We start from the raw sequence: 12,913 nt of genomic DNA, 5'->3' as shown, positions 1-12,913 counted from the left end.
CGCATAGGGAAGGAGGTCCGGAGGTGGTGCTGGTGGTGGAGGGGCAGGTGCGGTGGTGCCATTGGTGGGGGAGGGGTGGGTGAGGGGGGACCGCGGATGGAGGAGGGTGTCTGCAGATGCTGCGGGTGGAGGGGGGCAGGTGTGGGGGGAGACATATAAAGGGGGTGGATGGTGGAGGGGGCCTGGAGGTGCTGTGGGTGGTGAAGGGGCGGAGGAGTGGGAGCCGCGGGTGGTGTAGGGGGTCTGGAGGCACAGCGTGTGAGGGAGGGGTGGAGTGCCGCATGTGGTGGAGGGGAAGGTGCGGAGGTGTGGTGCATTGGGGAGAGGTCTGGAGGCGCTGCGGGTACTGTACCTACCAAAAAGGTAGTTGGAGAGTATGCAGTAACAGGGTCAGAACAGGGTTGACGGGCCAGGACAGGGGTGACAGGGTCAGAAAAGGGGCGACGGGGCCAGGACAGAAATGACAGGGACAGGACAGGAGTGACAGGCCAGGGTAGGGGTGGCAGGAACAGGACAGGAGTGACAGGGCCAGTATAGGGTTGACAGGGCAAGCACAGGGGTGACAGGGCAAGCACAGGGGTGACAGGGCAAGCACAAGGGTGACAGGGCAAGCATAAGGGTGACAGGGCAAGCATAAGGGCCAGCATAAGGGTGACAGGGCCAGCATAAGGGTGACAGGGCCAGCATAAGGGTGACAGGGCCAGCATAAGGGTGAAAGGGCCAGGATAAGGGTGGCAGGGCAAGGCCAGGGGTGACAGGGACATGACAGAATACAGGGCACGGGAGAGATTGGTATTAGGGACAAAACAGTGGTGACAGACAGATGTGTCTTACCGGAGTCACTGCTGCTGGCTGCTGCTGTTCCACTCCAACCTGTTGGGATCTGCTGCTGGTGGAGACTTGGCATGGCTGACTCTCTTAGGCTGGAGTCCTGCTTCCTCTGCCCGTCTGCATCCCTCCCCCCCTCCTCAGTCACACACCGCAGACCTCGCGCAGCTGCCGGGCACTGTGGTAAGGGGAGACTGGGAGTGACTGGTTAGCCCCCAGGAGATGCTGCGGCTGGAGGGAGGAGGGGGTCGGAGCCTGCAAGCAGCTCGGACTTCTGCAGCGTTACCCGCCGGCTAAAGTGTGTGAAGGAGCTGGGCGCACCTCACTGTGGGTGGCAGCGCTGCAGCTAGCGGTGGGGTTGCCGGGGCTGGAGATAACAGAGGCAGTACGGAACCTGCACAGCGGCAGGTGCCCCACAAAACTGCAGCTAAGAAGCGTGGAGTGTGCCAGAAAGTGACGCTCCTCCGCGCCAGAGAGGGGGGGGGGGGGTCAAGCACACAGTGAGCCGGTGCCCGTCTGTCTGTACGGCATACCCCCTCACACACCCCCATACCTCCCAAATGTCCCGATTTTCGCGGGACAGTCCGATTTTTTTGGGTCTGTCCCGCTGTCCCACCCGCGGGTCGCAGTGTCCCGCGGTAACGGGGGGGGGGGTCAGTTGGAAAGCTCCTGTACTCGCTGTTCTGCTTAGCAGAGCAGCGGTGAATAGTGGAGACAGAGGGAGAGGGGGCATCAGGGAGCATGGATTAAGGGGGGGTTCCAGCAGCAGAGCCAGATTAAGGGGGAGGGGGGGGGGCAGGGGGTACGTACTGTTGGCCCCACAGTTTTAGGGGGCCCCCGGCTCGAGAAGCTCCCCCGTCCTGCCAGCAACAACGGCAGCATTGTGCTACTGTCAGCACACGCTGCTGCGTATTGGCAGGTCTGTGGTGTTGCAGGGAAGCAGCAGTCTCCCTGCTTTCTTCTGCCTGTGCGGGTGTGTAGAGGGGAGCGACCACCCCCTCTGGATTTACCCCTAGCTGAGGGGCCAAAATTCCATTTAAAAAAAAAAATCCCGGAATTTGCGTAAGGGGGCGTGGCCTCGCGGCCACGATTAGGCCACGCCCCCAACCCACAGCAGGCACAGCAATGAGATAGGGCTCCCCTGTCACAAGTGCCCTGGGCCCCCCGGACTCATAATCAGCCCCTGGGGGCATGCCAGCAGCTCACAGAGCGCTGGGCATGCCCCCTCATTGACGAAAACGGGGGCCCTCCCGTGAAGCCACTCCCCCTTTTCGCCGAGTGTGTGTCCCTCCTTCTGCCTGGAGAAAGCGCCTGAAGAAAGCTGGGAGGTATGCACCCCTGCCTGTGCCATGCCCATACTATCTGCTTCTGCTCCTAGTCTCCTATAGATTTGGCCAGATCTGTGACTCATTTGACTAACTCCGCCCAGTGTTGTGACTCCGCCCAGCGTTAGCAAATGAATCACAAAGTCACAGATCTGGGCTATTATATAGGAGATGTGTGTATATATATATATATATATATATATATAAATATATATATATATATATATATATATATATATACACACACACACACACACACATACATACATACATACATACATACATACACACACACACATATATATATATATATATATATATATATATATATATATATATATATATATATATATATATATACACATAACTACATATATATATATTTTTTTTGTTGCAAAATAATTTGTATAAAGTCCCATATTAAGCATGATTATGTATCAGACCATATTTTCCCTTTTTACCCTAAATTGAGTACTTTTCTCTCTTATTTCGCTTTTAGTATACTAGATACTTAGGATTAGGGTTTTGGAGAGTCCAAGGCACAAAGGGGGTAATTCAGAGTTGATCGTAGCAGCAAATTTGTTAGCAGATGGGCAAAACCATGTGCACTGCAGGGGAGGCAGATATAACATGTGCAGGGAGAGTTAGATTTGGGTGGGTTATTTTGTTTCTGTGCAGGGTAAATACTGGCTGCTTTATTTTTACACTGCAATTTAGATTTCAGTTTGAATACACCCCACCCAAATCTAACTCTCTCTGCACATGTTATATCTGCCTCCCCTGCAGTGCACATAGGGGTCATTCTGACCTGATATCATGCTGCAGTTTATCGCAGCGGTGCGATCGGGTCAGAACTGCGCATGCGCCGGCCAGACAGCCTCAGGTGTGGCCGGACCGTGCGGGGGGCGGGCTTCAGCGGCCGCGTGACGTCACAACGGGGAGCAACGAGTAGCTCCTTGCCAGCACGCTAAAACTGCGCAGGTCGGGAGATACTCAAAGTGCAAAAGCATTGCCGCTGTGCGATGCCTTTGCACTTCTGCGGGGGCGGGGGCTTCTGCGGGGCGGGATAGCCCTGTGCTGGGCGTCCCTCCGCATGTCCATGGTCATTATCGTAGCCCTGCAAAATTTTGCAGGGCTACGATCAACTCAAAATCACCCCCATGGTTTTGCCCATCTGCTAACAAATTTGCCGCTACAATCAGGTCTGAATTAGGCCCAAAGTCCATAGCGTGTTAAATGGGCTATTTGGTGCTACCTGAGGATCAGTGTATGTAGACACAATGAACATTTGATCCTACTGGACAGGATTACTCAGGTGTTGCTAAGAAACAACTTAAACAACCCCGGCTTCCCAAGATTTCAGGAGTCTGTCTTTGACACTAAAAGGGGGTACACACGGCGAGATCCGTGCTTAAATTCTAACTGACTAGATTGCTTGGAAATTAAGCCCGGATCTCTCCTTGTGTATGCCCACAGCGATAGCGATGCACGGCCCCGCTATCACTGACTCTAGATTTAGTTAGATCGCTCATTTCAGCGCTGGGCGAAATGAGCGCCCCCGCTCAGCGCACATTGCGCTGTGTGCTGAGCGGGGGAGAGATGTGTGCTGAGCGGGGGAGAGATGTGTGCTGAGCGGTCTGAGCTAGATCGCTCAGCACACATCTCCCGCGTGTGTACGGGGCTTAAGTCAATGGATTGCCTTTTTTCTGTGCTCGGGAGAACAGTTTATCTCAGATGAAGAACTTCTCAGATCAGTGAAAGTAGGCCATTCACGTGTATACACAGGGTAAAATCTCAGGCTGATAAAAAACAAAAACGATACTTCAGTGTTTTCCCACTGCTAAAAGAGGAACACGATAAAAAGGTAGCACAGCACATTAGATATATTTCGCTAAGACTGCTGATAAAATTTTTTGCAGCTGAACGTAGCCGTTTTAAAAGACAGAAACAGATGGCGCGCAAGAAACAAATACACACTATAAACATTGCACAGAGAGTCACAATTTACCAATTTTCCACCACTCGTATGCCAGGTAACGGGGGTTTGGGTGGAGCCAGTTCATCGGTTTGTAAACTATCTACTGGAACTTCCTTGCAAGGCGGTTCCGGGGTCTTGTTGAGAATCTCCAGCTCTCGCTCTGACAATGGCAGCTCTTGGATACTGGAAGAAAAAGAAATAAATAAAAGTTAAAACATCGCAAGAAGCGAGGAATGCGTATGAAGCTACCAGCATCAGCCAGCAGAAGAGAAAACCCAGCAGGGTGGCCTATGCCGTTCATGGATCACATCAAACATACCCACCTTGTGCAGGCCTGTACCAATGCTAATTGTGCCACAAAACAAAAATATGAATCCTTCAAAAACTCACCTGTCCGATTTAGAAGCGGGTAAGGTGGGTTTCACAGGGCTAGTGGGCGATGGGCGCTCCTGCTTCTCTATCATCAACCGCACCAGCTCCTGAAAGAAGAAATCAGGTGATATTAAATTTGCAGGCATACAGGACTAATTCATACATAGTCAGACGTTAGATATAAGTGATCACTTGACGCTAAAATCTATTCAACCACTTCTGCCACAAAGCATCCAATAAATCTGCATTGTAGGCTGGCTCACAGATAGAATGTGTATGCCCCTCTGTGCATACATATACGGCTACAAGTCCATCCACATAAGGAGCGTTTTGTGTTTGCTGAAATTAGAACAGTTATTTTTATTTGACTTTAGTACAGAACCTACAAGGCTCGCACAGAACACAGAGGTGACGCTCCCAATTACAAATGATCAATTAGCAGATACAGCAAATCATCGATACAAGCATTGGCGTACTGATACAGGATGCATTCCGATTCAGCCCGCAAACGGTTTCCACGGTGTGTTTATGCGACAGGGCCACTTTACGCTCTGACTGTATAATGACACAAACTAAAATGCACTGAAATGCATCATGCAAGTACACTGAAGCTGTAATGTGAAAGAGAAAACATAATACCACCACAGTAAGACATTAACAAATCATTCTTAATAAACCAGACTAGACTACTAACATGTTCCCCAGCTCTTACAACAGTCAAGCAGTTTAATGAAATTTCCATTGAACGTCAAAAGCAGGTGAGCCTGACACATGATAGAGGTAGCGGCCCACAGCTCTTGCAGGTTACGGAGGTGCATCCAGACTTCTCAATGCACTGATCATGCGGTGACACTCACTCATACTGATCTATTGCCAGAATTGCATCCAAAGAAAGGGTCATAAAGGACCTTATTCCAAGCAATGTAGAGGCAATCTCACCCAATTTATTTATCTTTTACATATTCCTCTTATATTGGTATATAGGAAATTGTTTGAGACAGAGGATTATATTCAATAAGAGTCGGGTCCATTCCGACATGCAGCTGTCGGAATGGACCCGACAACCCCTATTCAAAAGAGCGGCCAAATCTGACCGTCGGATTTGGCAGTTCCCTGACCTGCTGCTGCTGTCAGCGCTGCAGGTGCGCTGACAGCAGCGGCAGAGGGGGCTGTCAGCGGCGCCGGAGGTGAGGGGGGAGCGGTCAGTGGCGCCGGGGGTGAGATGTCTGCGGCGGTGGGGAGAGCAGTGGAGGAGATGAAGCGGACGGGGAGAGGAGGACACGGGGGAGCAGTGGCTGCAGCAGCGGAGGCTCACGGCGGCATCCACCCGGCTCCAGTAAGCGGGACCTCGACCCCCCCCCCCCCTTCCCTCCCCGTCTCCTGGTCTCAGCTCCCTCATCTCAATCCGGCTTTTTTTTTTAAGTCGGATTGAGATTGTCGGAAACGGGGCTAAAACCTGTCCGGTTTGGCCCGTTTCCGACAATGCACGCTGATCGGCGGCTGAAGCCACCGATCAACGTGCATTCCGACAAGTCAGGTTTCCCAACTTGTCGGAATAAATGGGGCCGTAATGAATAGGTCGGGACCCCTTCCGATCTAAAACTGTCGGAAGCTGCCGTCTTCCCGACAAGACGGCAGCTACCGACAGTTATTGAATATACCCCAGAATGTATAATGATTTAAGATTTTACTGAACTGCAGAAGTGCATATTGCTGCAGTCTGCCAATATACATAATCCTGTCCTTTACAGTATGGGGTCAATGCAAATAGCCTCCATTGCAGCTCAATCTTGCCCCATACTCGCTCTATGGGGCTGGGGACATACATCTGAGAGTTTCCAGAGGCACCACAAATACGTCATATGGCTGCACTGACTGGTGGGTAATTAAATCGAACCCTGCAGTCACTCTCATTCATGTGTGTCCATTCTCTCAGTGCAATAGCTGGCCAGGTCTGGTATAGTGTATAGAAATTAATCCTTAGGGATGTTGTCACAGTAAGGGTGCCAGAAACATGGCAAGGCAAGAGTAAGTTTGCTCATGGCCTGTACAGACGTATAGCATAAATATTTTTCAGTACGTGTTCCCTTGTACTATGCACAGAAGAACTTCTCCAAAACAAGGCAAGGAATTGTGTTTTTAGGTTTGAGCCCCTTTAAATACTGGCGGAGATCAACAAAGGTATCAGGTTAATGTTAATTTCTTAAGAGGTTGGGTTGGTAAGAATCTGGTCCTAGTTGTGAAGAAAATGCTGCTTTTCATGTTCAGACAGGTTAAAATTTCTATCACATTGAATGATTCCTTAATTTGGTACATTTTTGTGGACACAAAGCATGTTAACATCACACTACTACTTCATGTGTCGTACACATGAAAGTACACAATATATACAGTCTATCTGAACATGGACCAGCAAGCCAGGTGCGGACCTCCTGGAGGAAACGAAGGAAGAGGCTAAGCAGCTCAGCTGCACATAAAATAGCATTACACAGCTTCAGAGCATAAGACCACAAAAGCAACCAGATGCACTATAACAGTGCCGTGCGGTGGGCACGTCCCTGCACTATAAATAGGTGTGTGAGAAGACGTGTGCCGTTTACATACAGTAATCTGGTACAAATGTGTTCTTACAGTGTATGAATGTCAGCCTTGGTGCATCAGGGGGAAAAGATCTACATGCATTCCGGGTAGATATTTGGTGTGCACCGATATAGAAAGGCAAGCTCTGCAGTAGAACGTGCTCAGAGATGCTGGAGACACTAGGCCATGATTCCAGTTTGTACTCCGAGTGAGATGTGATGTGATAATGAGGGTGGCAGAGACCCCAATGGTTTGTATACAGCAGGATGATACACCGTGTGCTAGGAGATGAAATCACAGCCATGGAGCTGAGTGCAGAATGGGAGGGAGGGGAGTCCTGGGTGGCTTCCAAATATCTGACTTCATTCCCTGGATGACCTCACGGATGCAGACTCCAGCTGTGTCCCCCTAGAGGGGATGTGCTGGCTGCCAGGCGCATGGCTGGGCTTAACCCTTCAGCCCCTGTTACACATCATAGACGACTAGTACTGTATGAATGGGCCTGCAAAATGATGTACACACAACGGTAATCCTGTAGCATACAAAGGGGACTGAAATGGAGGAGACATTCAAATGGAAAAGGGAGGCAAACAGAGGTATTGCAGCATTTGATTTAAGGGCTGCGGCATTGAATAGCGGTACCACATTGCATATATAGGACTGGTGTTCTCCAGTATTCTCCCCAGCTATGTGGAATTGTGATGACTGATTGATAACTTGTGGGGGTCCGAGAGGTGGATCACCTGTCAATCTAACCCACTTTCTGTGTCACGGGATCCTGAACACACTAATTCAAACGTCTTTAGGGCTACATGGAACCAATAATACATGCACTAATTTGGAATAGACACCACTGGTACCGCCTCAGTTAATGATAAATGGTTTTCAATGTGTTTTAATATCTCGATCGGGTAGCCAACAGTGTCCGCGTAGTCTTGGAGGATCGCCATGGCAGCAGTGCCTGTAGAATGTACAGGGACTAAGCAGAATTTGGTTACGATACAGCATGTATCATCTTCTTCTGGCATCAGTCTTATCTTCCATGCATCCCATCAATTAATCTTGTATTATCAATGGTATTTTCTATATATTTCATATTTGTATATATTTATTTCAGTCAATAAAAAATAATAATAGTTTGTAGTTTACATTATAGTATTCATGTATTGCTCTACTGCTACTGATGGTATATTTTTTCTGCATGTTCGGGAACAGGAACATTCTCCTTAAAGAGTGTTGGATAAATGAACTAGTGATTTTCCTAATTGCGCAAAAAAAAAAAAATAGTGGTGCAGCTATGAGAAAATGAGGGATTCTTCACACCAATCCCAATGACATATAAACAACAAGAAAATATTTTCTCAAGTAAGCGCAAACACATACATGTTCTAAAAGACTTTATGTCCTCCTTCAATGGTAGAAAAGATGGTACCACGGATTTAGCTTCAAATATATGAAGAAATTTTCAGGCAATATCAGTTCCTTATAATGCCGCAATCATTAGAAGAAGACGATGGATCTCAAAATAAAAAGAAAATTCATAGTGCAATATTGCCATGAGATAAAATCAAAGTATTTATTACAATTATGCACTCACAATAAATAAAACAGGTAACAGCATGTAACCAAAAAAATGGTAGATGGTTCTTAGCCTGGGGACACAGCAGTTATCACGGACACCCTCTAAATGGAACAGATCCGGACTATTTCACAGAGAGGAACCGTTAGCAGCTCACCCGACCAATCCACCGTAACAGCTCACACAGCCTGAAGCTTTTCGGACATCCAGGTCCTTCGTCAGAGGCATAGTGAGCATTCAAACATAAAGCAAATAAATAACCCATACAATTAACATTATGAGGAACAGGTGTATTCAAAATTAGCGCTCGTTCGCGTTTAGCCGGAACCGGAAGTGACATACCGCTCCGTCCAGCGGAAGTGACGTTTTTGCGTGTCATCATGCGGAAGCGGAAATGACGGGTTTTGCGTGTCGTCATGCGTTCCCCACAGCCTCCGTTCCAGGAAGTGAATCTTCACCATAATTCATTACACTTAAGAGAATGTCCATCATCATAGAATCTTATCCAGTTAGGTATCCATTGATTCATATTAGATAACGTTGAAACATAAAACATAAAGAGTAGAAATATATTATAAAAATGAGGTAAGAACATTCAGATAAAAGAACCAATTAAAACCCAGGGACATTATTATAAAAACCACTTCAGCTCAAACTCTGAATTCAGCCCTTTGGGGATTAACGTTTTCAATCTAAAAATCCATTGCATTTCTGCTTTGGCTAGTATAGCATCGATATCCTTACTCCTCCATGTAGAGCTAATAATTTGGATCCCCCAAAAAGCCTTCATAAATTTAGGATTACAATTATGACCATTTTTAAAATGTGAGGAAACAGAGTGAGTTAAAAGTCCTTTTCTAATATTGTAAACATGTTCAGCCAATCTTGTTTTTAGGTTCCTCGAGGTTTTTCCAATATAAGTAAATCCACATTCACATTGTAAAGCATATATAACGTTTTTAGAATTACAAGTGATAAAATCCCTAATTTGGTATGGGGTGTCATTAACTACAAATTCTTTAATTTTACTAGCACCTTTTGGGGTGCGACACATTAAACATAAGCCACACCTGTGGAAACCATGACTACGCGTACTGGACCTATTGGAAATATTAAGAGCACTATGCACCAATTTATCTTTAATATTCTCTGATCTACGGTAAATAAAAGACGGTTTCTTAGGTATCCTAGACCCAATAATCGGGTCCTCCTTTAGTATATCCCAATATTTTCTAAAAACAGTTTCTATTTCCTTATGTTGTGAGTTAAAACCACATATAAAAGACCATTCATGTTTATTGGAGACCTTCTCATTCGATTTTGATGTTAAAATAAGATTTTACTTACCGATAAATCTATTTCTCGTAGTCCGTAGTGGATGCTGGGGACTCCGTCAGGACCATGGGGATATAGCGGCTCCGCAGGAGACAGGGCACAATAATAAAAGCTTTAGGATCAGGTGGTGTGCACTGGCTCCTCCCCCTATGACCCTCCTCCAAGCCTCAGTTAGGATACTGTGCCCGGACGAGCGTGCATAATAAGGAAGGATATTGAATCCCGGGTAAGACTCATACCAGCCACACCAATCACACCGTACAACCTGTGATCTGAACCCAGTTAACAGTATGATAACAACGAAGGAGCCTCTGAAAAGATGGCTCACAACAAGAATAACCCGATTTTTGTAACAAAACTATGTACAAGTATTGCAGACAATCCGCACTTGGGATGGGCGCCCAGCATCCACTACGGACTACGAGAAATAGATTTATCGGTAAGTAAAATCTTATTTTCTCTGACGTCCTAGTGGATGCTGGGGACTCCGTCAGGACCATGGGGATTATACCAAAGCTCCCAAACGGGCGGGAGAGTGCGGATGACCCTGCAGCACCGAATGAGAGAACTCCATGTCCTCCTCAGCCAGGGTATCAAATTTGTAGAATTTAGCAAACGTGTTTTCCCCTGACCAAGTAACTGCTCGGCAAAGTTGTAAAGCCGAGACCCCTCGGGCAGTCGCCCAAGATGAGCCCCCTTCCTTTTGGAATGGGCTTTTACCGATTTTGGCTGTGGCAGGCCTGCCACAGAATGTGTAAACTGAATTGTATTACAAATCCAGCGAGCAATCGTCTGCTTAGAAGCAGGAGCACCCATCTTGTTGGGTGCATACAGGCTAAACAGCGAGTCAGATTTTCTGACTCCAGCCTTCCTGGAAACATATTTTTCAGGGCCCTGACAACGTCAAGTAACTTGGAGTCCTCCAAGTCCCTAGTACCCGCAGGTACCACAATAGGTTGGTTCATGTGAAAAACAGAAAACACCTTAAGGAGAAATTGAGGACGAGTCCTCAATTCTGCCCTGTCAGAATGAAAAATTAAGTAAGGGCTTTATATATGATAAAGCCGCCAATTCTGACACACGCCTGGCTGAAGCCAGGGCTAATAGCATCGTCACCTTCCATGTGAGATATTTTAAGTCCACAGTGGTGAGTGGTTCAAACCAATGTGACTTTAGGAAACTCAAAACAACATTGAGATCCCAAGGTGCCACTGGGGCACAAAAGGAGGCTGTATATGCAGTACCCCTTTTACAAACATCTGAACGTCAGGCACTAAAGCCAGTTCTTTCTGGAAGAAATTCGACAGGGCCGAAATTTGAACCTTAATGGACCCTAATTTTAGGCCCATAGACAGTCCTGTTTTCAGGAAATGTAGGAAACGACCCAGTTGGAATTCCTCTGTAGGGGCCTTCTTGGCCCCACACCACGCAACATATCTTCGCCAAATGCAGTGAAAATGTTTTGCGGTTACATCCTTCCTGTCTTCGACCAGGGTAGGGATGACTTCATCTGGAATGCCCTTTCAGGATCCGGCGTTCAACCGCCATGCCGTCAAACGCGGCCGCGGTAAGTCTTGGAACAGACAAGGCCCCTGCTGGAGCAGGTCCTTTCTTAAAGGTAGAGGCCACGGGTCTTCCGTGAACATCTCTTGAAGTTTCGGGTACCAAGTCCTTCTTGGCCAATCCGGAACCACGAGTATCATTCTTACTCATCTCCCTCTTATGATTCTCAGTACTTTTTGTATGAGAGGCATAGGAGGGAACACATACTCTGACTGGTACATCCACAGTGTTACCAGAGCGTCCACCGCTATTGCCTGAGGGTCCCTTGACCTGGCGCAATATCTAGTTTTTTGTTCAGGCGGGACGCCATCATGTCCACCATTGGTTTTTCACAACGGTTTACAATCATGTGGAAGACTTCCCGATGAAGTCCCCACTCTCCCGGGTGGAGGTCATGCCTGCTGAGGAAGTCTGCTTCCCAGTTTTCCACTCCCGGAATGAACACTGCTGAGAGTGTTATCACATGATTTTTCGCCCAGCGAAGAATCCTTGCAGTTTCTGCCATTTCCCTCCTGCTTCTTGTGCCGCCCTGTCTGTTTACGTGGGCGACTGCCGTGATGTTGTCCCACTGGATCAATACCGGCTGACCTTGAAGCAGAGGTCTTGCTAAGCTTAGAGCATTGTAAATTGCCCTTAGCTCCAGTATATTTATGTGGAGAGAAGTCTCCAGACTCGATCACACTCTCTGGAAATTTTTTCCTTGTGTGACTGCTCCCCAGCCACTCAGGCTGGCATCCGTGGTCACCAGGACCCAGTCCTGAATGCCGAATCTGCGGCCCTTTCATAGATGAGCACTCTGCAGCCACCGCAGAAGAAACACCCTTGTCCTTGGAGACAGGGTTATCCGCTGATGCATCTGAAGATGCGATCCGGACCATTTTTCCAGCAGATCCCACGTAAAGGTTCTTGCGTGAAATCTACCGAATGGGATCGCTTTGTAAGAAACCACCATTTTTCACAGGATCCTTGTGCAATGATGCACTGATACTTTTCCTGGTTTTAGGAGGTTCCTGACTAGCTCGGATAACTCCCTGGCTTTCTTCTCCGGGAGAAAACATCCTTTTCTGGACTGTGTCCAGAATCATCCCTAGGAACAGTAGACGTGTCGTCGGAAAAAACTGCGATTTTGGAATATTTAGAATCCACTCGTGCTGTCGTAGAACTACTTAAGATAGTGCTACTCCGACCTCCAACTGTTCTCTGGACCTTGCCCTTATCAGGAAAGCGTCCATATTTCTTTTAAGAAGAATCATCATTTCGGCCATTACCTTGGTAAAGACCCGGGGTGCCGTGGACAATCCAAACGGCAGCGTCTGAACTGATAGTGACAGTTCTGTACCACGAACCTGAGGT

The 12,913-nt window shown here is 47.6% G+C and overlaps 1 protein-coding gene across 5 annotated transcripts in view; it reads right to left on the bottom strand.

The window, feature by feature from the left end:
• Positions 1–12,913, bottom strand: part of RAPGEF1 (Rap guanine nucleotide exchange factor 1) — a 259,536-nt gene that overhangs the window by 105,877 nt on the left and 140,746 nt on the right. For all 5 annotated transcript variants that reach the window (XM_063936770.1, XM_063936771.1, XM_063936772.1 and 2 more), the window contains exons 5-6: positions 4,522–4,610; positions 4,162–4,314 (exon numbers count right to left, since the gene is read on the bottom strand). In XM_063936770.1, coding sequence (XP_063792840.1) covers positions 4,162–4,314; positions 4,522–4,610 — 242 coding nt within the window. The remainder of the gene's footprint in view (positions 1–4,161; positions 4,315–4,521; positions 4,611–12,913) is intronic.

This window comes from Pseudophryne corroboree, chromosome 8 (assembly GCF_028390025.1).
Source record: "Pseudophryne corroboree isolate aPseCor3 chromosome 8, aPseCor3.hap2, whole genome shotgun sequence".
Taxonomy (NCBI): Eukaryota; Metazoa; Chordata; class Amphibia; order Anura; family Myobatrachidae; genus Pseudophryne; species Pseudophryne corroboree.
The sequence above is the reverse complement of the archived record's forward strand: the minus strand, read 5'-3'. Positions and strand labels throughout refer to the sequence as shown.